This window comes from Saccopteryx leptura, chromosome 5, assembly GCF_036850995.1.
Source record: "Saccopteryx leptura isolate mSacLep1 chromosome 5, mSacLep1_pri_phased_curated, whole genome shotgun sequence".
Taxonomy (NCBI): Eukaryota; Metazoa; Chordata; class Mammalia; order Chiroptera; family Emballonuridae; genus Saccopteryx; species Saccopteryx leptura.
In genome coordinates, this window is record NC_089507.1 from 213,051,630 (window position 1) to 213,074,961 (window position 23,332).

The following is a 23,332-nucleotide window of genomic DNA, read 5'->3' on the forward strand; positions in this document are numbered from 1 at the left end:
CGGCTTGCCCAGAGAGGCGGCGTCGCCGGGGAACTGGCGCCAGACGGGGCGCGCTGGGTCAGCTCCTCCGCGCGCCTGCGCCCTGGAGGGCTCTGCGCAGGCGCATTCCCAACGCTTGGGAGTCGAGGGCGGAGTGTCGTTCCCTTTCGCTGATGCAAGAGCCTAGTGCGGCGGTGGGAGAGGTGTCGGTGAGATCGGTGCCGCCGCTGAGGCCTGAGGCTGACCCGTCCGACTTCCCGTCCGTGCCGAGCCCACTGCAGCCGCAGCCATGTCCGGGGACGAGGTGAGGGCCTAAGTCTGGCGCCAGGGCTGGGGGCTGGGGCCGGGAACCTGACCCGTCCCCGTGCAGGAGACCGGGTCTGCGGCCTAGTGGCCGGCCGCCATGTGGGGCAGCCGGGCCTAGGCGGCCCGGAGCCGTCGAGTCCGGGAGGACGCCGGGCTCTCCGCAGGGCGGCGGCGCTGGAGCCGGCGTTTCCGGAGGGGAGAGCACGTTGAGCCCGTCGCCCCCTCGGAATGGGGCTTGAGTGCCGGTTCGTGTCCCGGCGGAACGAGATCGGGGCTGGCGACCCCCGCGCTCCTTTCGATCTGACACCGCAGCCTCCGCACGCCTCTCGGGGCGCCGAGGGAGCCGCCCCGGGGCAAAACTTGTGCCGGCTGGCTGGTCCCGGCCGGTGTCCGTCCTTGCTCTCCTGTTGAGCCTTCTCCCTTCAAAAGCCTGGGGGGTCAGGGAGACAGGGGGCGAGGACGACATGCTTCAGCCTCGGAAAGTTTTCGGACGGAGTCCCTGAGCTGTCCCTCCGGGTTCGCAGCGACGGGGCGGGAAGTCCGGGCTGCGACGCTGACCGGGTCTTTTTCTCGCGTCGTGCTCGTATCTCAGCAAACTTCCTCGCGTCCCGTTCGGCCAGAGTTGTCCCAGTTCACGCGAAATCGGACCGCTTCAAGTGAAGTTGGGTTTTAAGTGTTGTCAGTAGGTATTGACTAACACTGGGAGGGAGCTACCGCTTCCTGGCCATCCCGTCCCCCCCCCCCCCCCCCATGGCTCTTGAATTTATCATTCATTTCTGTAAACATTCGAGTGCTTAGCCGGTGGGGCCTTAGAGAGAAAGAAGAGGAAAAATTGGAGGCTCTCGAGAGCGTTGGCTTCTGAGCTAGTCCCTGAAAGAGCCTTAGAATTTCCTCCTCCTGGTTACAGGGCTGCGGGGGTTTAGAAGGCAAGTAAGTGTGCTCCAATTCAGTTCGAGTTAATTTCCTTGAAATGTAGTTGGTTAGTGGTTAGTTCATAGAGGGATTTGAAGACCAAATTAAGGAATTTGGATTTATTCTGGAGGACACTTCAGTCTCTCATTGACTTTTCACAGCAACTCTGTAAGAAAGGTATTACTGTCAGGCCCATTTTATGAATGAGAAAACTGAGGCTTAGAGTGTTGTATCATGTCCCCGATCAAATAGTAAGTGGCTGAGCCAGTAGCAGAATTCATTCCTCCATCTAGGTGACTAGGAGGCTCTTACTCTCAGCTCCAACTACCAGAGTCTAAAGGAAGTAGACCTGGCTGGGTGGCTCAGTTGGTGTGGAGGTTGATCCACAGTCAGGGCACATACAAGAATTAACCAAAACCAGTGAGCACATGAATGGGTGCAACAACAAATCCATGTTTTTCTCCGTGTCTCCCTCTGTGCCTGACTGCCTCCCTCCCTATCTCCTTTCCTTCCCCTCTCTCTCTAAAATCAATGAGTGGAATTTTTTTTTTAATAAAGGAAGTAGCTGGCTCTTGCTTGGAGGTTATGGTAGACATTGCTTTGGACTGCTGTATTTAAAAAAGTTCTGAGAGTGGCAGTGTTACACCTTTGTTTGTTTCTGCACATTCTTCTAAGCTCTTTATACCCTTTAACAAATAAAGCACTTATGTAATGCAGAGAACTCTGGGGTGCTATTCTTTCTGTGGTTTCTATGGTCCAGTGCTCACAGTGTTATAGGGAGGTAGGAGAGCAGCTAGAGTGGGATCAGGTTTTGAAGAAAGTGGATGTGGCAGAACCAGCATTTCAGTAGAGAACTTTTGGAAGCCAGTACAGTATGAGGCAGGTCTACCAGTGCAACTTCATCTTGTAGACGGGAAGCTAGGACCTAGCGAGGGCAACTTGTCCAAGATCTCACAGCAAGTTTGTGGGATTAGAGCATAGCCTTTGGTTTCCACTTGGGAGGGATGTGAAGGTTCTGGTTCCTCCAGTCCTTTTGACTAAATTAAACTGTACACATTTCTTTTTAAACCTGGTAATTAAGCCAAAACTCACCAAAACATAATCTCTTTTTACCTAGTGGAATCAAGACCTTTAATTAGCAGTATTCTAGAAATATGAGTGCTACCTAGGAAGGAAAAATCCCCTAAACTGCAGGCATTGGTTATTTTTCAGACCAGTTTTTTTAAAGTGCTGTCAATAGTTGAGATTATTGCTTATTCCTAGACCTCATTCTCTAGGTGTCAGAACATGGAGTTTTCACACAACACGGTAAGGTGGTTTACAAAAGAAGCTTTAATTAAGCTAAAAAGGTTTCTGGTTAAAAATGGAATGTATGTTGTACAAAGTTTACAAAATACAGAAGAATACAAAGAGAAATAAAAATCTCCCAGAATCCAGTCCCCCAGAGATGACAGCACTGGGCATTTGTCTGTTCACCTTGCTTCTCTGGGTTCTTCTGTGACTCATACCGGCCTTCCTGGTGTGGTGTGGCCTTAGTTACCGTCTTAGGTAAGATGTGATGGATGGGAGTAGGCTTCTAGCACTTTAGGCTGTTGTCAGGGTAATTTCTGCTGGTATCCCTTTATCTCACCGTTTCCAGCCCAACCTAGAGTAGGAAGTTTGAAATGGGAAACTGCTTTCCAAGACCTTGTTGTGGGCACTAAAAAAAAAAAAAAAAAAAGTTCAAGAGTCTGTGGTTTTTCTATAACTGCACTGTCAGCAACTGTAACAAGTCTCAAAAAGAAAACATTTGGAATGTGATAATTTGTTGTCATATATGAAAGCCTTAAAGAGCCATTTTTAAAGTCAAGACTGACACGGCCATGTGGTTTCAGAGAGGTCTGCTTGGACACTGCTTTGGGATCCTTGGTTTTCTTAATTTTAACTCTATGAGCAGTCGTGTGAATAAGATGGACGTGATGAACGTATGTCTTAAGTGTCCAGAGACAGTACCGAAGGGTGATGTGCTCTTTGTGCTAGGAGCTGCTAGATGGTGGATGTGGGAGTCTTGCAGTGCGCATGGGCTGTTACCTGCAGCCTGCCCCCAAAGGAGGGGAGTGTGCTGGCCCCAGTGCGCCAGCCATCTTTTCACAGCTGCCAGCAGAAAGGCCCTTATTGTTGCAGTCTACAGTGCCACGGGGGGATTTGAGATATCCGCAGGTATGTTATCCTTGAATAAAGCGTGAGCTCCGGAAGCTTAGCCAGGGGCAGTGTCCCTTCACAGAGATTCACCACTAACCTGGTGGCGGAAAGCCTTAGGTGACCCTGTTGAAGTGCTATTGCGATGGTTGGGATGCCTAGGTAATGGTTCCTGCCACTTCAGGCTATGACAACAAGAGCCACAGGTCTTCTCTCTGGCTACTATGGATTTTGCTGACACAAAGGGTGCCCTCTGTCTGCTGTTGGGCAAGTCCCAACTTAAACCTTTTCTGCAGCTTGACCAGTGGTGACACAGAGGATAGAGCATCAACCTGGGATGCTGAGGTTCCAGGTTCAAAACCCTGAGGTCGCTGACTTGAAGCCCAAGGTTGCTGGCTTGAGCAAGGGGTCACTGGCTCTGCTGGACCTCCCCACCCTATCAAGGCATGCACAAGAAGCCATCAATGAACAACTAAAGTCCTGCAACTACCAGTTGATGCTCTTCATCTCTTCCTCTCCCCCCCAAAAAAATATTTCCTGCATTAGCCAGTGCAAGCAGCTGTCAATTTATAGGAGGAAAAAATTGCCTAAAAATTTTAGGGGGAAGCACCTAAAATCTCTTAGCCTTCATTTCTTTATTTTGTCTTTTTTTTTTTAATTTTGGTGAGAGAGACAGAGGGACAGATAGGGATAGACAGACAGGAAGGGAGAGAGACAAGAAGGATCAGTTCGTTGGGGTACCTTAGTTGTTCATTGATTGCTTTCTCATATGTACCTTGACTAGGGGGCTACAGCAGACCGAGTGACCCCTTGCTCAAGCCAGCAACCTTGGGCTTCAAGCCAGCGACCATGGAAACACATCAATGATCCCACACTCAAGCTGGGGACCTTAGGGTTTCAAACCTGAGTCCTCTGCGTCCCAGTTCGACGCTCTATCCCCTGTGCAACCGCCTGGTCAGGCTCTTCTATTTTAAGTTTTCCATAGTAAGTTCTTCAGACTGACTGCATACCAGAGTTATTAATTTACACAGATTCTTATTAAGATAAGAGAGGATAACTTGAAATGAGGCTGTATCAATTTGCAGTACAGCTTGCAGATCATTCTCTATTGAATGAGGACAATAATTACCCCACCTTCTTTCGTTTCAGTATAGTTCAGTTTCCTTAATGTACTTGGGACATAAAGAAATGTTAATTAAATAGAATCAATTTTGGGAATTTTTTTGAGGAAAAGTAATTTATATTTGTATTTTTCCGAAGTGAGAAGGGGGGGGGGGATGGCGGCAAACAGACACCCACATGCACCCTACGGGGAATCCACCCCGGCACGCCCACCAGGGGGCGATGCTCCACTGCACCCAGAGCCATTCTAGCACCTGAGGCGGAGGTCCCGGAGCTGTCCTTGGTGCCCCGGCCAAATTTGCTCCCATGGAGCCTTGGCTGCTGGAGGGGAAGAGAAAAGATAGAGAGGAAGGAGAGGGGGAAGGGTGGAGAAGCAGATGGGTGCTTCTCCTGTGTGCCCTGGCCGGGAATGGAACCTGGGACTTCCACATACTGGGCCGACGCTCTACCACTGAGCCAACCAGCCAGGGCTGAGAATTTGTTTTGTCTTGAAAATTAGATCATCCTGAGTTGATGAAATTTTAGTGATAGGAATCAAGAGAACATTCTTTGTGAATTGTAAAGTATTATATAAATTATGATAATTACTAATATTCAATGATTTTTGTGGCAAGGACTGTGCCAGATATTTTATATTTATTTACTCATTTAATCCTACAAGTAATTTTGTGAGGTCTGGTGTTGGTTCTGCTACTGATCTCTTTTTTATGTAAGATTTTATTTGATTTTTGAGAGAGAGAAAGAAAGGCAGTGGGGGTGGAGTGGGAAGCATCAATTCATAGTAGTTGCTTCTTGTATGTGCCTGGACCAGGTAAGCCAGGGGTTTCAAACCTGCGACCTCAGCATTCCAGGTCAGTGCTTTATCCACTGTGCCACCACAGGTCAGGCGATCTCCATTTTACAGATGTGGCATGGAGAAGGGGAAGAACTTACCTAGGGTAATACAATTAAAGAGCCAGATTCAGGATTTGAATTCAGTTAGCTGGGCTCCAGACACTTCACTGCACCGTCACAGCAGTTCATTGGGGAAAATGCTGAATTTAAGCATGGTAGAATTTGCCCCTGGCCAGTTGGCTCAGTGGAAAGAGTGTCGGCCCAGTGTGCGGACGTCCCAGGTTCCATCCCCACTAAGGACACAAATGAGATGTGACCATCTTTTCTCTTCTCCTCCTTTCCCCCTTCTTTCTCTCTTCCTCCCATTCCGTGGCTTGATTGGTTCAAGCATCGGCCCCAGATGCTGAGGATAACTTGGTTGATTTGAGCATTGGCCCCAGACGGGGGTTACCGGGTGGCTCACTATCTCCCTTCCTCTCACTTAAAAAAAAAAAGTGTGGCCTGACCTGTGGTGGCGCAGTGGATAAAGCGTCGACCTGGAAATGCTGAGGTCACCGGTTCGAAACCCTGGGCTTGCCTGGTCAAGGCACATATGGGAGTTGATGCTTCCAGCTCCTCCCCCCTTCTCTCTCTCTGTCTCTCCCTCTCCTCTCTAAAATGAATAAATAAAAAATAATAATAAATAAAAATTTTAAAAAAAGTGTGGTAGAATTTGGATAAAGATTGGGAATGGGCTTAGAGAAAAGATACTTGGGATTTGAATCCAATTCTGTTTGACTTCAAAGACCTCACTCTTACCGCTCCACTGGTATCTGCCCTATATGTAGTTTTAAACTGTTTTGTCTAAATAACTTTATCTGTATCCCAAGTGATCAGTACAGGTAGTCTGCAATGTTATAAATTAGTTTTTCACTTATTCTCTACTGGGCATCAGATAAAAATAACCTAAGAAAACTTATTGTTCCAGAAACAAAAAGCAGAGTAAAAGGTTGTATAGATTAGAAGTTTCTCTTACTCAAATACAGATTTGCTATGTGAAGAGTTGCTGATGGACTTCCTTAAACGTTTGTCTGAACTTCAGGATGAAATTTAAAAAAAACTTTTTAGCCTGACCTGTGGTGGCGCAGCGGATGGAAGTGTGGAGCTGGAATGCTGAGGTCACCCACCGGTTCAGTACCCTGGGCTGCCCAGTCAAGGCACATACAGGAAGCATCTACTACAAGTTGATATTTCCCACTTCTGCCCTCTTTCTCTTTCTCTAAAAATCAATAAATACTAAAAAAGAACGAGGTTTTTTATTAGTAGGTCAAGTCTCCTGGTGTAGCAATCCCAGGTTGCTTTTCTTTTTGTGTTTGTTTGTTTTAGGGAGGGAAGAGAGGAACACCGATCTGCTCCTGTGTGGTCCCTGACCGGGATTGAACCGGCAACCTCTGTGCTTTGGGATGATGCTCTAACCGAGCTATCCAGCCAGCGCCCGGGTTCCTTTTAATTAACATGTATTTTCCCATCCACAAAGTGAGGGGCATAGCATACATAGGTCAGTGCTAAGGTCCTTTCCCTAAATTCTATGATTAATTCATCATTTCCTCATGAAACTAAAAGTGAAGTTTCTGTATCTTGTGATAATTTACAAATTGAAAGGTAGGTGCACATGTTTAAGGAATACCCCACCCCATGTTCAGTGCTACAAAGAAGGTTGGGTGGACTTTTTAAATCCTAGTTTTGGTACTTCAGTGCATCAAAGAGGATGTCTTTTGAGGATACAGCATATTTGGGCTCTGAGCATCATTATCACTTAGTCCCTTTTTTATTATCTTTTAAACAGATGATTTTTGATCCTACTATGAGTAAAAAGAAAAAGAAGAAGAAGAAGCCTTTTATGTTGGATGAGGAAGGGGACGGCCAGGCAGAAGAAACCCAGCTTTCAGAAACAAAGGAGGTGGAGCCGGAGCCCGCGGAGGACAAAGACCTGGAAGCTGACGAAGAGGACAGCAGGAAAAAAGGTGAGGGGCCCATGGGGCTCGCTGTCTCACTGGGGGGCTGGTCTCCTCCGCTGGTATTTTGGGTTTTGTGCATACATTGACCCAGTTCAAGTGGAGGCCATGAGCAGTCTCTGTACACTGGGCCTTCGAGGTTTCTGAGAGACTTGTGCCAAGGAAATGCCCACTGAGTCCACAGTGGCAGAGGTGACAAAACTTTGTCATTCCGGGGCTGATTTTTCCAGTCTAACTTGTCTCCTTTTGTATTTTAATGGTGGCTGTATTTGAATGTAGACAGAAAGAAATAGGACTGATATAGGCATTTTTCTATCTTAGCTAGTTTAAAACATAATAGAAGAAATTGAATGTTTTAAATGTTTCAGTTTAGACACCAGCATTATTCACTCTTATGCTTTACCATAGATATCATTTGACTGTAAGAAATAAATGATTTGGTAAACTGTGTGTTGAATAGAAGACAGTGTTCTGGGATAGAATTGGCATACATTGAACATCTGTCATGTGCTAAGCATCTTGTATGTGTTTAAAACAAACCTTGGAAAGTAAGTAATTTTTTAAAAGGTTTATTTATTGATTTAGAGAGGTGAGAGAAAGTGGGGTGTGGGAGAGGAATGGGAAGCATCAACTCATAGTTGCTTCTCGTATGTGCCTTGACCGGGCAAGCCCATGGTTTCGAACCAGTGACCTCAGCATTCCAGGTCGATGCTTTATGCACTGTGCCACAACAGGTCAGGCGTAAGTCATTCTGTAATAAGACAAAATGAATTTATAAATAGCTCCTTGAAAAAACTTTGTAGCAGAGGGATCCTAAAGTATTCCTAGTGCACAACAGTACAGAACAAATGGAAAACTTATTGAACAGAACCCATTATTACTCATGGTAGATACAATTCATTTTATTCATGTTGTAGCCTCATTTAATGAATGTGAAATACTTTATAGGCCTTTTGTTGATTGATTGATTGATCGATTGATTTAATAACACGTGGAGCTAGGCACTATAATTTAGGTGAACGAGGCATAGTCCCTTAGTATCTGATAGGGAGACAGATAAGCAAGCCAATAAGTACTTCCACCAGGGTGACAGAAGATGCCGTCAGAGCACCGGGGGGCACCCAGTTGGGGGAAAGGAGGATTGATAGGCTTAGAAAAGGCTTCTTGGTGGAAGTAACTTCTAACCAAGGTCCTGTGAGATGAAGGTGACAGTTATGTGGGAGGGCCCAGGGAAGGGTTGGAGGTGAGGGATCATACACTGCACTAACGTGGAAGTAGTTCATTCGGGCTGGAACCAGGAATTAAAGGTACGGGAAATGAGATGGTAATCAGAAGTGGAGAGATACAGGTGGAGAGCTTTGGAAATTGTGTTAAAATCCCTGACTTGGCCTTGCGAACAATGAGGCATGGTATGATCCAATTCATAAATATTCCCAACGTGGATCCCTAACCAGGCTTTTCCTGCAGAGCTTTGAGTTGACCTGCCGTTGTGTTTCTCAGAACCCTACTAAGCTTTGTGGTTGCGGAGGAATGCGTGGCACCCATTAATACCTGATGTCTGTACGCTGTTGACTTGATTAATAGCTGAAATGTTGGTTTAAATCATAATTGGATGCTTTGCTTTTTGCTATTTGTTAATTGATAATCTCAATTATGTCTTTTTAGATGCTTCTGATGATCTAGATGACTTGAACTTCTTTAATCAAAAGAAAAAGAAGAAAAAAACAAAAAAGATATTTGATATTGATGAGGCTGAAGAAGGTGTAAAGGTAGTATTACTTTCTTATTGAAGGTAAAATTTGACCTTGAAAGGTTGCTAAATGGCTGATGTTTCTCTTTGTCTAAACTTTTTCCAGCTTTGCTTTTGTTAAGTACTCAATCACCACATTATTTCTAAAGTATTTTAAAAGGGATTATGATTCAAAGGAATGTAAGTTTAGCTTTTACTTACTATGTGCCTGTAAAATGATTACAAAATACCCCATTTTTATAACTATACTGAGATTGGTTGAGGGAGAAATATTTCAATAAGAAATCCTGTGAAGCGGCCCTGGCCGGTTGGCTCAGCGGTAGAGCGTCGGCCTGGCGTGCGGGGAACCTGGGTTCGATTCCCGGCCAGGGCACATAGGAGAAGCGCCCATTTGCTTCTCCACCCCCCCCCCCCCTTCCTCTCTGTCTCTCTCTTCCCCTCCCGCAGCCAAGGCTCCATTGGAGCAAAGATGGCCCGGGCGCTGGGGATGGCTCTGTGGCCTCTGCCCCAGGTGCTAGAGTGGCTCTGGTCGCGGCAGAGCGCCGCCCTGGAGGGGCAGAGCATCGCCCCCTGGTGGGCAGAGCGTCGCCCCTGGTCGCTGTGCTGGGTGGATCCCGGTTGGGCGCATGCGGGAGTCTGTCTGACTGTCTCTCCCCGTTTCCAGCTTCAGAAGAAAAAATTTAAAAAAAGAAAAAAAGAAAAAAAAAAAAAGAAATCCTGTGAAGCAAATATTCTTATGATTTCCTTTTTTTTTTCAAACTTTGGTGGCATGTTGAAGATACACAAATTTATGTATACCACTGAGCTGCAAAGAATGAACCCCCGCCTGTGGTGGTCGGTGGCTGATCTTACGGCCTCTAGGAGAACCAGAGCACTCGAGCTGTCTTTACAGAGTTCTCTGATATTGTAGGTTGTCTTAATGTTAGATTGATTTCCAGTACAAATATCTCACATCTATTGAATGAGTAGATAGATGAGTGGTTAGACAGGTGAATAGGATGGATGGTGGAATGAGCCGACAGTCTGCTCTTCCCTACCTAGAGTGACGGTTTTGTTTGTTTGTTTTTACAGAGACAGAGAGAGTCAGAGAGAGGGATAGACAGGGACAGACAGACAGGAACGGAGAGATGAGAAGCATCAATCATTAGTTTTTTGTTGTGCATTGTGACCTTAGTTGTTCATTGATTGCTTTCTCATATGTGCCTTGACCGTGGGCCCTCAGCAGACCAAGTAACCCCCTTTGCTCGAGCCAGCGACCTTGGGTCCGAGCTGGTGAGCTTTTGCTCAAACCAGATGAGCCCGCGCTCAAGCTGGCGACCTCGGGGTCTCGAACCTGGGTCCTTGGCATCCTAGTCCAGCGCTCTATCCACGGTGCCACCACCTGGTCAGGCGAGTGATGGTTTTTTTAACGTAAGTCGTTTTAAAAATGTTTATTGTATTGATTTTAGAGAGAGAGAGAGAGAAGGAAAGAGAGGGAGAGAGAGCAGCATTAGTCGGCTCCTGTATGTGCCCTCACCAGGATTGAACCAGCAACCTCTGTGCTTTGGCATGATGCTCTAACCAACTGAGCTCTCCGGCCAGGGCAGAGCTGCCTTTTGTTTGTTTGTTTGTTTGTTTATGACAGAGAGAGAGAGCACAAGAAAGAGGGACACACAGACAGGAAGGGAGAGATGAGATGTATCAACTCTTTGTTGCAGCACCTTAGTTGTGCATTTATTGCTTTCTCATATGTGCTTGTCTGGAGGGGAGGGGCTCCAGCAGAGCGAGTGACCCTTGCTCAAGCCAGCGACCTTTGGGCTCAAGCCAGCAACCATGGGGTCACATCTGTGATCCCACACTCAAAGCCAGCGACCCCGAGCTCAAGCTGATGAACCCGCACTCAAACTGGTAACTTCGAGGTTTCGAACCTGGGTCCTCTGCATCTCAATGTGATGCTCTATCCACTGCGCCACCACCTGGTCAGGCAGCTACCATTTTAAAAAAAGATTTTTATTTATTTATTTAAAATTTTTTATTTTTTGATTGATTTTAGAGAGAAAGGGAGGGAGACAGAGAGAGTGAGGCAGGGAGTGAGATCATAGTTGCTTCACTTTAGTTGTTCATTGATTGCTGCTTCTTTTTTATTTATTTTTTTAATTGAGTTTAGCTAGAGAGGAAAGGAAAGAGAGAGACAGGAACATAGATCCCTTCCTGTATGTGTCCTAACCAGGAATCGAACCAGCAACCTCTGTGCTTTGGCCAACGCTCTTAGCCAACGGAGCCATCCAGCCAGGGCCATTGATTGCTTCTTGTATGGCTTGACTAGGCAAGCCCAGTTTCAAACCAACAACCTTAGTGTTCCAGGTCAGTGTTCTATCCCCTGTGCCACCACAGCTCAGGCTAGAGCTACCATTTTAAAGACCCTGTCCAGGAACCTTGAGCAGAGCTCACATAGCTATGTATAAAATCCAGGTAATAGCAATTTTATGTATACATAGAGAAAGAGCAGGAGTTGAGAACACACATGGGACTAAGGGTCCCATTTGTCCTCTACCCAAATTTGTCTTTGGTAAATTGTTTATTTGATCAAAGTAAGTAAGCAAGATATATCCCATTTGTAGCAGGAAATATGTGCTCATTGCTAAGGTACTGAAATGAACAAGGGCCTGACCTGTGGTGGCGCAGTGGATAAAGCGTCGACCTAGAATGGTCGTCGGTTCGAAACCCTGGGCTTGCCTGGTCAAGGCACATATGGGAGTTGATGCTTCCAGCTCCTCCCCCCTTCTCTCTCTGTCTCTCCTCTCTCTCCCTCTCTCCTCTAAAAATGAATAAAAATTAAAAAAAGAAATGAACAAGATATTTTTTTCTGTTCTCAGGATAATTTAGTCTTTTAGAACAAGATGATTTTACCTGGAATTACCATATTCTCTTCCTGTTAGGGAGTCTCTTTTTTCTTACTGTTGAAGGGAAATTGAGAAATGCTCAAATTATACTGAACAAGTGAGGTTTAAAGAAAATCTTGGTTAGCAAGGTTTTTTTGTTTTATTTTGAAATGTTTATTGTATTGATTTTAGAGAGAAGGGAAGGGAGAGAGGGAGAGACAGGAACATTGATCTGTTCCTGTATGTACCCTGACCAGGGATTGAACCAGCAACCTCTGCGTGTCAGGATGATGCTCTAACCAACTGAGCTGTTCGGTCAGGGCAACAGGTTTTTTTGGTTGATTCCTCCAGTAGCTTTTGTTCTGAAGAGTCATTTATATAAGCTCAACTCTTTTTTTTTTTTTTAAATATTTTATTTATTTACTTTTTTTTTTAGATTTTTTTTTTTTTAAATTTTATTTATTCATTTTTAGAGAGGAGAGAGAAAGGGAGAGAGGGAGAGAGAGGAGAGAGAGACAGAGAGAAGGAGCTGGAAGCATCAACTCCCATATGTGCCTTGACCAGGCAAGCCCAGGGTTTCGAACCGGCAACCTCAGCATTTCCAGGTCAACGCTTTATCCACTGCGCCACCATAGGTCAGGCATTTTTTTTTTTTTAGATTTTATTTATTCATTTTTATTAGAGAGAGAGGGGAGAGAGAGAGGGGGAGAGAGAGAGAGAGAACAGGGGGAGGAGCAAGAAGCATCAACTCCCATATGTGCCTTGACCAGGCAAGCCCAGGGTTTTGAACCGGCGACCTCAGCATTCCAGGTCGACGCTTTATCCATTGCGCCACCACAGGTCAGGCATAAGCTCAACGCTTAAATGCTTGGATACTCTCTTCTCTGCTATTGAAGTCATAACATATCCTTACATAAGAGGCAAGGCCTGGATGTTAACTTGAAGCTGAAGTGTTTTTAAGATCTTTGGGGTATTCTCCCATCTGAATTTTCAGGCTGCCACAGGGCTTTAGAAAAATTTTGAAAAACACTGCTATTCTCTTTCACCAGGACTTACTTAGCCTCAGTTTGGAAGTAGATCTTAGTGGGATAATATAAATAATAGTATAGGACTGGAAAGCTGCCTGGAGTTTGCTAATTTCATTTATATTTGGCATACCCGAGTTTCTCATTTATTGACTGTTTTCTTAGAGACTAGGTTAATAACTTGTTCTGTTTGTTGACTAGCTAATACACATCAGTTGATTGGTCTCTGGTGACCAAATGCGGTATTAAGTCTACACAGCCAAATATGGATCTCAAAGCTGAGCTGCATTTATTCCGGCTATTTAAGCTTTTCTGCTGATAAGATTTCTGAAATTACTGTAGCCGTTGTCAGACTAGTTTAGAGTGTAGGCACACAAAAGTGATACTGACATGCTTGATTGGTGGTGGTGCACAGGATAGAGCATTGACCTGGGATGCTGAGGTCCCAGGTGAGTGCAGAATCATCGAAATGATGATGAGAAACATCAACTCAATAGTTGTATAACTTTAGTTGGTCATTGATTTGCTTCTCATATGGGCCTTGATTTGGGGGGGGGGGGGTGTCCAGCTGAGCCAGTGATCCCTTGCTCAAGCCAGCAACTGCGGGATCATGTTGATAATGCCATACTCAAGCCAGTGACCCCGCCCTCAAGCTGGATGAGCCTGCGCTGAAGCCAGTGACCTTGGGGTTTCGGACCTAGGGCTTCAGGTTCCCAGGTTGACGCCCTACCAACTGCGCCACCACCAGTCAGGCCCATTTTGTCTTTGGTTCCTGGCACAGAGTTCCTAAAACCTTTGGAATCTCTGGGATGATGAAAGTGTCTTTGAGATGACTGGTGGCTGGGAGCACCTAAATGGCTTCAGGATAGGGCTGGTCATCGGAAAGGTTAAGCCATGATTCGATGATTGGGATCGTCATATACACCCTTTAACCACCACCCTCTCCCTGGGGAGTGGGGTTGGAGATTGAGTTCAATCACCAGTGGCCAGTGATTTCATCAGTCACACCTGCATTGTGAAGCCACTATACAAACTCATCAATGATATGGGTTTGGAGAGCTTCTGGCTGGCGAACAAATCAGGATGTGGGGAGAGTGGTGTACCCAGGGAGGGCATGGAAGCTCTGCGCCAGCCTTCCTTCCCTGTTCAGCTCTTCCATTTGATGCTTCTGTGTTACAAACTGGTAATAGTTAAGGACTTTCCTGAGTTCTGAGTCAGTCTAGCAAATTATTGAACTTTGGGGGGAAGGGGTTTTGGGCCTCTCTGAATCTGTTGCCACATCAGATGTGTGGGTAACCTGGGGACCAGGTACTTGTGCCTGGCCTCTGGAGTGACAGTCTTGTAGGACTGAGCCCTTAAACCTGAGGAGTCTGTCACTAACCAGGTAGTTTCAGAATTGAAGTGAATTATAGGTCACCTAGTTAGTGTCAGAGAGTCCAAGAATTGGTATACAAAAAAAAAAAAAAATGTATTTGGTGTCAGGAGGAAACCCCTCCTCCCCAGTGATCGCATCAGAATTTTTTAGGAACTTTAAAATATTCCTTTTACTTGTTCCTGCTAAAGATGGTCAGTCAAAAGATTTAAGAATCTGTGTGACCAGGTGGTGGCACAGTGGATAGAGCATTGACCTGGGACGCTGAGGTCCCAAGTTCGAAACCCCAAGGTCAACAGCTTGAGTGTAGTATCATAAATATGACTCCTAAGGTTGCTGGCTTGAGCAAGGGGGTCACTAACTTGGCTCTAGTCCCCCAGTCAAGGCACATATGAGAAGCAATCAATGAACAACTAAGGTGCTGCAACTACAAGTTGATGCTTTTCATCTCTCTCCCTTCCTGTCTCTCTGGCTAAAGAAAAAAAAAAAAAAGATTTCAAAATCTTAAAAGTTTCCCAGGTGATTCTGACAGTGTCTGGTCTGGAAACATGGAAACTAATTTAAGATCCCAAGACTGGTGATTAAAAAGGAAGGAAAAGATCCCACACAAGTGTCTTGAATTTCCAGTGCAAATGACAGGGGACTCTAAGCCATTTTGGCTCACCTGTGAGAGACTTTTTGTGTGTGTGTGTGTGTGACAGAGACAAAGAGAGGGACAGATAGGGACAGATTGGAAGGGGGAGAGATGAGAAGCATCAATTCTTCGTTGTGGCTCCTTAGTTGTTCATTGATTGCTTTCTCATATGTCCCTTGACCAGGGGTTTGGGGGGGGACGCTACAGCAGAGTGACTCTGTTCAAGCCAGCGACCCTGAGCTCAAGCCAGCGACCTCAGTGTTTCGAACCTGAGACCCCTGCGTCTCAGTCTGACGATCTGTCCAGAGATCTATCCACTCCGCCACCACCTGGTCAGGCAATGTGAGAGATGTTTCTTACATGTAACTTCAGTTTTGAGTATTTTCTCTAAAAGGATGTCAGCTTACGTCATTTTTTTTTAAGTCTTAGTATCAAAATATTAAAACTCTTATCTTAATTTCTTAGGATCTTAAGATTGAAAGTGATATTCAAGAACCAGCTGAGCCAGAGGATGACCTTGATATTATGCTTGGCAATAAGAAGAAGAAAAAGAAGAATGTCAAGTTCCCAGATGAGGATGAAGTTCTAGAGAAAGATGAAGGTAATATTGGGGACTCAGCAGTTTCCGGGTTACTCAAGCTTTTAGCCTCATCTCTTTGATGAGTGGGCTCCTTTTTAAATTTCTTCTTGCCTCTTATTTCCACCTGATTATGGAAGCTAAGGGGAAAGTTTCTAACGTAACAGTTAATGATTTCATGGGATAAGATGTGGCGGTCCTCATGTGGATTCAGGTAATTGGGAAAATTACTGTAACTGAATTTTAAATGTTAAAAATTTTGTTTTGTTAAGAGTGCTGTTTTATTAGTTTTTAAGTGCCATCGTGTCCTTAAAGAACTTGACTGTAGTCAGCAAATGGATTTTTATGGTGTGGATGTTTCTGAAATGTTTCAAAACAATTGGATGTTTTTAATCTAATTATCTCAATGCAATTATTTGATCTTGTGTTAAATCAAGAAACAGTTTGGTGTGTGTCTTTGTTATCACAAATTCCTAACTAGAGAGACTGTCTTTAAGGAATAAGAGGTTGTTTGTGAAAGTTGAAGCCTTTATGCTTGAGACTGTCGTGCAGTTCTGGGAGGGAAGACAAATGTCTTTGACACTCATTTCTCTAGATCTGCCTCTACCCTTCATTCTTAGTCTTTGTTATCTGTAGCTTTAGAAGATGAAGACAGCAAAAAAGATGATGGTATCTCATTCAGTAACCAGTCAGGCCCTGCTTGGGCAGGCTCAGAAAGAGACTACACGTATGAGGAGGTAAGATCAATTCTGTTACAGAAAGGAGCTAAGCTATTCACTAGAACTGAGAAAAGCAGGATAAACGTTCGTTGAATTAGAAGGGCCACGAAGTGCAGACTGATTGTGAAGCGACTCAGAGAGGCCACACAGACAGTGCAGTGTTGCCCGATGCCTTCATTTGGGGTGGGGCAGTCATTCTAGTACTCACTGTTCCCATATGAATCCACTAACTTCTAAGGACAGGAAGATGGAGCCCCTGGGTTGGGAGGGGGGAGCAGTGGGGTAAGGAAGTGGCTAATTTGGGGCCCAGAGGTAGTCTTGTTTGGGCTTTCCTGAGTCTTTTCACTGTGTCCTATACTTTCCCATAGAATCATCAGAATTAGTAGGGATTTGTTTGTTCATTAACTTTGAAATATGAATTGCTGAGCACTCATAATAGACTAGATCCTGGTTGAGAACTGAGTCCTGCTTTCAAGGAGCTCCCAGAACATGCAGTGATGTGTGTGTATTTTTAATAAAAAGTGAAGTTTGCTCTGCTTAAAGGTAAGCAAAGATTCAGGTATAGTCCTGCTATCAAAAAGAATGTACATGAATACCATTTTATCTCTGTAGCTACTGAATCGAGTGTTCAACATCATGAGGGAAAAGAATCCAGATATGGTTGCTGGAGAGAAAAGGAAATTTGTCATGAAACCTCCACAGGTCGTCCGAGTAGGAACCAAGAAAACTTCTTTTGTCAACTTTACAGATATCTGTAAACTGTAAGTTGGTAATGGAGACTCACATTCCAAAAACCAGATTCTCAGTATAGTTTATGCTAAAGGTCCTTATTGAGGACTTTTTTGCAGGTAGAAAGAGAATGCACAGCTGTTAAAGTTGGGTTGATGGAAGTCAGATTTCAAATCTCTCGGTTCTTCTACTCACAGGTCTCAGGGCTGGCTTTTTTTTGTTTGTTTGTTTTGTTTTTTGTTTTCCGAAGAAACGGGGAGGCAGTCAGACAGACTCCCGCATGCGCCCGACCGGGATCCACCCGGCATGCCCACCAGGGGGCGAAGCTCTGTTGCAACCAGAGCCACTCTAGCACCTGAGGCAGAGGCCATGGAGCCATCCTCAGCGCCCGGGCCAACTCTGCTCCAGTGGAGCCTTGGCTGCGGGAGAGGAAGAGAGAGACAGAGAGGAAGGAGAGGGGGAGGGGTGGAGAAGCAGATGGGCGCCTCTCCTGTGTGCCCTGGCCGGGAATCGAACCCAGGACTTCCGCACGCCAGGCCGACACTCTACCACTGAGCCAACCGGCCAGGGCCTCTCAGGGCTGGTTTTATCAGGGGTGAGAAGCCAGCTCATGCTGCTGCATGAGAGTGGATCCTCACCAGATGGCGGGAAGTGAGGAGACTAGAGTAGTCATCAGGAGCCTGGCGAGCCCATGGCGGTAGAGAAGCTTGAGGCTGGACTGTGCCTACCAAGCAAAGGAGCCCCTGCAAAGGGGCTAAATTTGGTGTGCCTCTTCTTGGATGGTCATTGCCAAGATATAGTGGAAGAGATTTCCGTTCTTTTTTTTGACAGAGAGAGAGAGATGTACAGACAGACAGGAAGGGAGATGAGAAGCACCAATTCTTCATTGCAGCACCTTAGTTTTTCACTGATTGCTTTCTAATATGTACCTTGATCAGGGGGCTTGGGCTCAAGCCAGCAACCTTTGGCCTGAAGCTGTGACCATGGGGTCACATCTATGGGCCCTCTGCGTCCCAGCCTGATGCTTTATCCACTGTGCCACCGCCTGGTCAGGGGAGAGTTCCGCTTCCTTAATTACCATCACATTTCATGCCTCCTAACTCCAGCCACTCACTGTCTGGCCTGGCTCTTCTCAGCTTCTGGCAGGTTCCTTAGGGCAACTGATCTTATCTATTGTTTGTTCCTCAGTTTCATAAATGATACTTGCTTATTGCTTATCTGCCACCAAGGACAAACAATAGTAAAAAAGAAAAAGAGAAGATAATTACTAAAAATTACATCACCCAGAGATAACCACTTGTTTTTATTTATTTTCTTTTTTTTTAGACAGACAGGAAGGGAGAGATGAGAAGCATCAATTCTTTGTTGTGGCACCTTAGTTGTTCATTGGTTGCTTTCTCATATCTGCCTTGATGGGGTAGGGGGGATTCTAGCTAAGGTAGCGACCTTTGGGCTTGAGCCAACAACCTTGGGCTTCAAGTTAGCGACCTTGGGGTCATGTCCGTGAGCCCACGCTCAAGCTGGCAACCTTGGGATAACCACTTGTTTTCATGGCTTATGTCATTACTTAAAAGATTTTAGATTATTTTGCTGGTGACAACATTATATGCTCATTATACAAAAATTAGAAAGTAACAGACGTGCTGCCCTGGGGTGGCTCAGTGGCTGAAGCATTGTCCCAGCACGCCAGAGGTTGCAGGTTCGATCTCCAGTCAGGCCATGTACAAGAAGCAATGAGTGAGTACACAAGTAAGAAGAACAACTAAGTGAAACATGCTGATGCTTCTTTCTCTCTCCCTCCTTTCTTCTCCCATTCTCTCAAGTCACTGGGAAGAGAAACATATATCCACTGAAGACAATTATATATAAGTCTAGTCATTAAGAGATAGGTAATCAGCCTGACCAGGTGGTGGCACAGCAGATAGAACATCAGCCTGGAATGCTGAGGGCCCAGGTTCAAAACCCTGAGGTCGTCGGCTTGAGTGCAGGCTCACTAGCTTGAGCATGGGGTTGCTGGCTTAAGCATGGGATCACCGAAACGACCCCAGGGTCGCTGGCCTGAGCGGGGCGTCATTGGGTCAGCTGGAGCCCCCGATTGAGTCACATACTAGAAAGCAACCAATGAACGACTAAGGAGCTGCAACAAAGAACTGATGCTTCTCATCTCTCTCCCTTCCTGTCTGTGTGTCCCTATCTGTCCCTCTCTCTGACTCTCACACACACAAAAAAGGGTTTTACAGTTATTTTTGTATCTGATTCATTTTCCTAGAAAAAGATGTTATCATCTAAAGCTGTTTACCTTTCTTTTTTTTTTTCTTTTTCTTTTTTTTGTATTTTTCCGAAGCTGAAACAGGGAGGCAGTCAGACAGACTCCTGCATGTGCCCGACCGGGATCCACCCGGCATGCTCACCAGGGGGCGATGCTCTGCCCATCTTGAGGTGTTGCTCTGCTGCAATCAGAGCCATTCTAGTGCCTGGGGCAGAGGCCACAGAGCCATTCTCAGCGCCCACGCAAACTTTTGCTCCAGTGGAGCCTTGGCTGCAGGAGGGGAAGAGAGAGACAGAGAGGAAGGAGAGGGGGAGGGGTGGAGAAGCAGATGGGCGCTTCTCCTGTGTGCCCTGGCTGGGAATTGAACCCAGGACTCCTGCACATCAGGCCGACGCTCTACCACTGAGCCAACCGGCCAGGACTGTTTACCTTTCTTGTGTCCATGGTCTTAGACATTTACTCATATGAATGTGCAGCATTTATAAATAAAATGTAATATTGTTTTTATGGACTTTAAAATGTATCGTATATCTTTATTTCAGAGTTTGATGAACTGTTTTATAAAGTTCACTTTATAATAGAGTAGTCACAAATTAAAACGGTGAACAAGTTGGTTTTTTAGAAGTTTGTTTAGATTTACATAGAGGACAATTTATATATCCCACTTTCTTTTTAGATTACATCGTCAGCCCAAACATCTCCTTGCATTTTTATTGGCTGAATTGGGTACAAGGTAAGAAACTATATTCACATTATATATAGTATTACTGGACGACGCGGAGTGGCACAGAAAAAAACATTGAAACAGGGACCCATAATTAGTTACTTCCTTGTCTTAAGGGCTCACCTGTTGGAGTCACCAAGCCAGTCCATCCCCAATTGGCCAGGATCCCATGGAGTTTGACCATAAGTGCTAAGAAGCCAACTATCCCTTTAAAAATAATGATGATTAACACATGGAGCATCTTAGGTACCATTTGTCTTTATAAGTTCCATAACTTAGTAGAAACTAATATTACCCCTGTCTTAAAGAGTTGGAAACAGGTTCAGTGAAGTTGTAGTTGGTCACACAGCTAGTTATAGCAGTCAGCATGACTTAATGCTGTGCTCTGCCGGCAGTACAGAGACAACAGATGTTCTGTCCTGTCCTGCTCTGAGACTCAGTTTGTTGGAACTGGCTACACTTGCTGTGGGGTTAAGGAGTAATTTACTTGACTAGTGGTAGATATGTGGGCTCTGTTATAGAAGAATTATGTTTTAAATGTTACAGCTAGTGGTGTATTTCCTACTTCTCAGAAAATTTAACTTTTGAAGAGGTGGGTAAATTATAACAAGTTGTGACCAGTGAACTTAAGGTCGCTGGACTTAATATAGGGATTTCTTTTGACAGTGAATGAAAGACAATTTCCTGTATCAAGCACTGGAATGCTACTGTAGCCTAGAGATTAAGGGTTTCAGTTCATGGAGGAAAGTGATAAAGTTAAAGAAAAATCGCAGGAGATTCTTGCAGAAGTCATTTTTATAGTGGTATATGGAACAAATAAAAGTTTAACGCTACCTGGCTGAATTTTGTTTCACACTGTGATTTATAATTGTCAATAAATAATGTCAAGCCTAGAGCTTTGTCCTCTCAAAGTACTTCTTTTCAGTAGTTTCTCTTATAAGCACCATTGGCGATATATGGCTTATAGAGAAACAGTGTTCACATAATTGAACTGTCACCACAATGCCTTTTTTTTTTTTTTTTTTTACAGAGACGGGGAGAGAGAGAGGGACAGACAGACAGACAGGAACGGAGAGAGATGAGAAGCATCAGTCATCAGTTTTTTTTGTGACACCTTAGTTCAGATTGCTTTCCCATATGTGCCTTGACCGCGGGCCTTCAGCAGACCGAGTAACCCCTTGCTCAAGCCAGCGACCTTGTATTCAAGCTGGTGAGCTTTTGCTCAAACCAGATGAGCCTGCATTCAAGCTGGCAACCTCGGGTTCTAGAATCTGGGTCCTTCGCATCCCAGTCCGGTGCTCTATCCACTGCGCCACCGCCTGGTGAGGCACCCCAATGCTTTTAAGACATTTTCATCAGCTATGACAAAACACAGGGGTGGGCAAAAGTAGGCTTACAGTTGTGAGTACAAGTAACGGGGTTTATTCTGGTATTACTATTGTGTTCGCCATCTGAACAACTGTAAACCTACTTTTGCCATCCCTTTATTTGGTGCTCAGGTTTTGAAGATAGATCCTACTTTGCACATGGTGTATATTCAGTAAAAGGGTGATTTTCCTTGTTGAATGAATGGGCCATCACACACACTTAAAGAATCAATTTGTTTCAGACTTAAAATCAATTACCTGACCTGTGGTGGTGCAGTGGATAAAGTGTCGACCTGGAACACTGAGGTCACCAATTCTAAGCCCCAGGCTTGCCTGGTCAAGGCACATATGAGAGTTGATGCTTCCTGCTCCTCTCCCCTTTTTCTCTCTCCTCTAAAAAAAAAAAAAAAAAAAAAAAGAATAAAAAACTTAAAAAAAATTATAGATCTGATTTGTTGCTGGAGCCTTAATTGGTTGAAATTGGATTAGGTATTAGGAAATATGCATAGTTCATCAGGTACCTACTTAATTAAAAAGAAAATTTGAGGGGGAAAAAAAAGAAAGAAAATTTGAGGAACCAGATATAGTATAGCACTACTTCTATTATAGAACTTATCATATACCACTGGATATATTTTTAATTCATTAAATGTAAAGGTTCTGGAATTTGGTTCCTTATAGGAAAAACAATAATAATGTAGACATTTTTGTTTTCTTTCGTAGTGGTTCTATAGATGGTAATAACCAACTTGTAATCAAAGGAAGATTCCAACAGAAACAGATAGAAAATGTTTTGAGAAGATATATCAGTAAGTGTATAATTGAATCTTATTATCTCACCTTGAAATGTTCTCATTAGGTTGTATTATTTGGGGAGAGCCACTGGTTTGCAATGGAGCTGTGAAGGCTGGCCTTCAAGGGTCAAGGAAGAGGATGGTGATGGGAGGTGGAGCCGGAGGGGCTGGAGGGGTTTGCATTTCCTGAGCAGGCCCAGGTTGGTTCCAGGCTGAAGGCCAAGCCAGACAAATCTGTGTTCACACCTGGTCTGCCTCTAGCATCTTCCTCATCATTAAAAACTGGCAGGTCTCTTCACCCCAGGGAAAGCTAGAAAGATGTTTCGGAGTGGCTTTCCTGTGGAAGAGCAGTGTAGGATCTGACAAGCATTCCTGCCTCCTTGGAAATTTGGGGTCTTTTTCAACCCATACATAGTTTAATACCTGAAGTGTCACAGCAGACAGCCTGTGTTTTCTTACCCTGGAATAGTTTGGCTATAAACTTACCGTTAAGCTTAGCTAAGCTTCCTGGGTCTGGGGGCCGCCTGGACTTACGGAGTTCAGTGTAGAAGTGTTTCAGAGGGAAGAAACCTCTGCTTCACTGTGGCCACAGGTAATTCTTATGTTGCTTTTCCTGCAGAGGAATACGTCACCTGTCACACGTGCCGATCACCTGACACAATCCTGCAAAAGGACACCCGACTCTATTTCTTACAGTGTGAAACTTGTCATTCTCGATGTTCTGTTGCCAGCATCAAAACCGGCTTCCAGGCTGTCACGGGCAAGCGAGCACAGCTCCGTGCCAAAGCTAACTAATTTGCTAATCACCACTGGTTTTGCAAAGTGTGTTGTGGGAATTTGGCTGGACAGGTTTACCATCAGAGTGGATATACCATTGTATTAAAAACAAGATAGAAAAGTTGCCAAGCTCTTTGGCGTGTGGCTGGTTGGTCTGAAATCCTTGCAAGAGGCCGATGCTCAAGCTGTTGACATACTCAACATGAGGGGTAAGGCGGTGCTTTTTTAACTGTTCATAGACTTCTGTAAAATGCAAGATAAATTAAAGTTATTATAACTGATTCTTTCAATTTGGTTTGTCCTTCAGTTTTCTTTCCTATAAAAATTGTGCTTAATGAATTCAGTTGAAACAGTTTGTGCCTGGGCTCTGGCGAGGTTTCTGCATCCTTGTCCTAAAGAAACGACACTG

The 23,332-nt window shown here is 44.9% G+C and overlaps 1 protein-coding gene and 1 non-coding gene across 2 annotated transcripts; one reads left to right on the plus strand and one right to left on the minus strand.

The window, feature by feature from the left end:
* Positions 1 to 120: 120 nt before the first annotated feature.
* Positions 121 to 23,213, plus strand: EIF2S2 (eukaryotic translation initiation factor 2 subunit beta). Its single transcript, XM_066384054.1, has 9 exons — positions 121 to 283; positions 7,157 to 7,334; positions 8,991 to 9,094; positions 15,433 to 15,568; positions 16,181 to 16,281; positions 16,876 to 17,024; positions 19,938 to 19,994; positions 22,076 to 22,161; positions 22,766 to 23,213. The coding sequence occupies exons 1-9, from the start codon at positions 269 to 271 to the stop codon at positions 22,939 to 22,941; spliced, it is 1,002 nt and encodes a 333-aa protein (XP_066240151.1). The 5' UTR covers positions 121 to 268; the 3' UTR covers positions 22,942 to 23,213.
* TRNAI-GAU (transfer RNA isoleucine (anticodon GAU)) lies at positions 19,608 to 19,683 on the minus strand. The gene has a single exon. It is a non-coding gene; the product is annotated as a tRNA-Ile (tRNA).
* Positions 23,214 to 23,332: the final 119 nt, after the last annotated feature.

Coding starts and splice junctions, on each gene's coding strand:
- EIF2S2 (XM_066384054.1), top strand. Junction 9,095..15,432: donor AGGCTGAAGAAGGTGTAAAG/GTAGTATTACTT, acceptor TTAATTTCTTAG/GATCTTAAGATTGAAAGTGA. Junction 16,282..16,875: donor GAGACTACACGTATGAGGAG/GTAAGATCAATT, acceptor TTATCTCTGTAG/CTACTGAATCGAGTGTTCAA.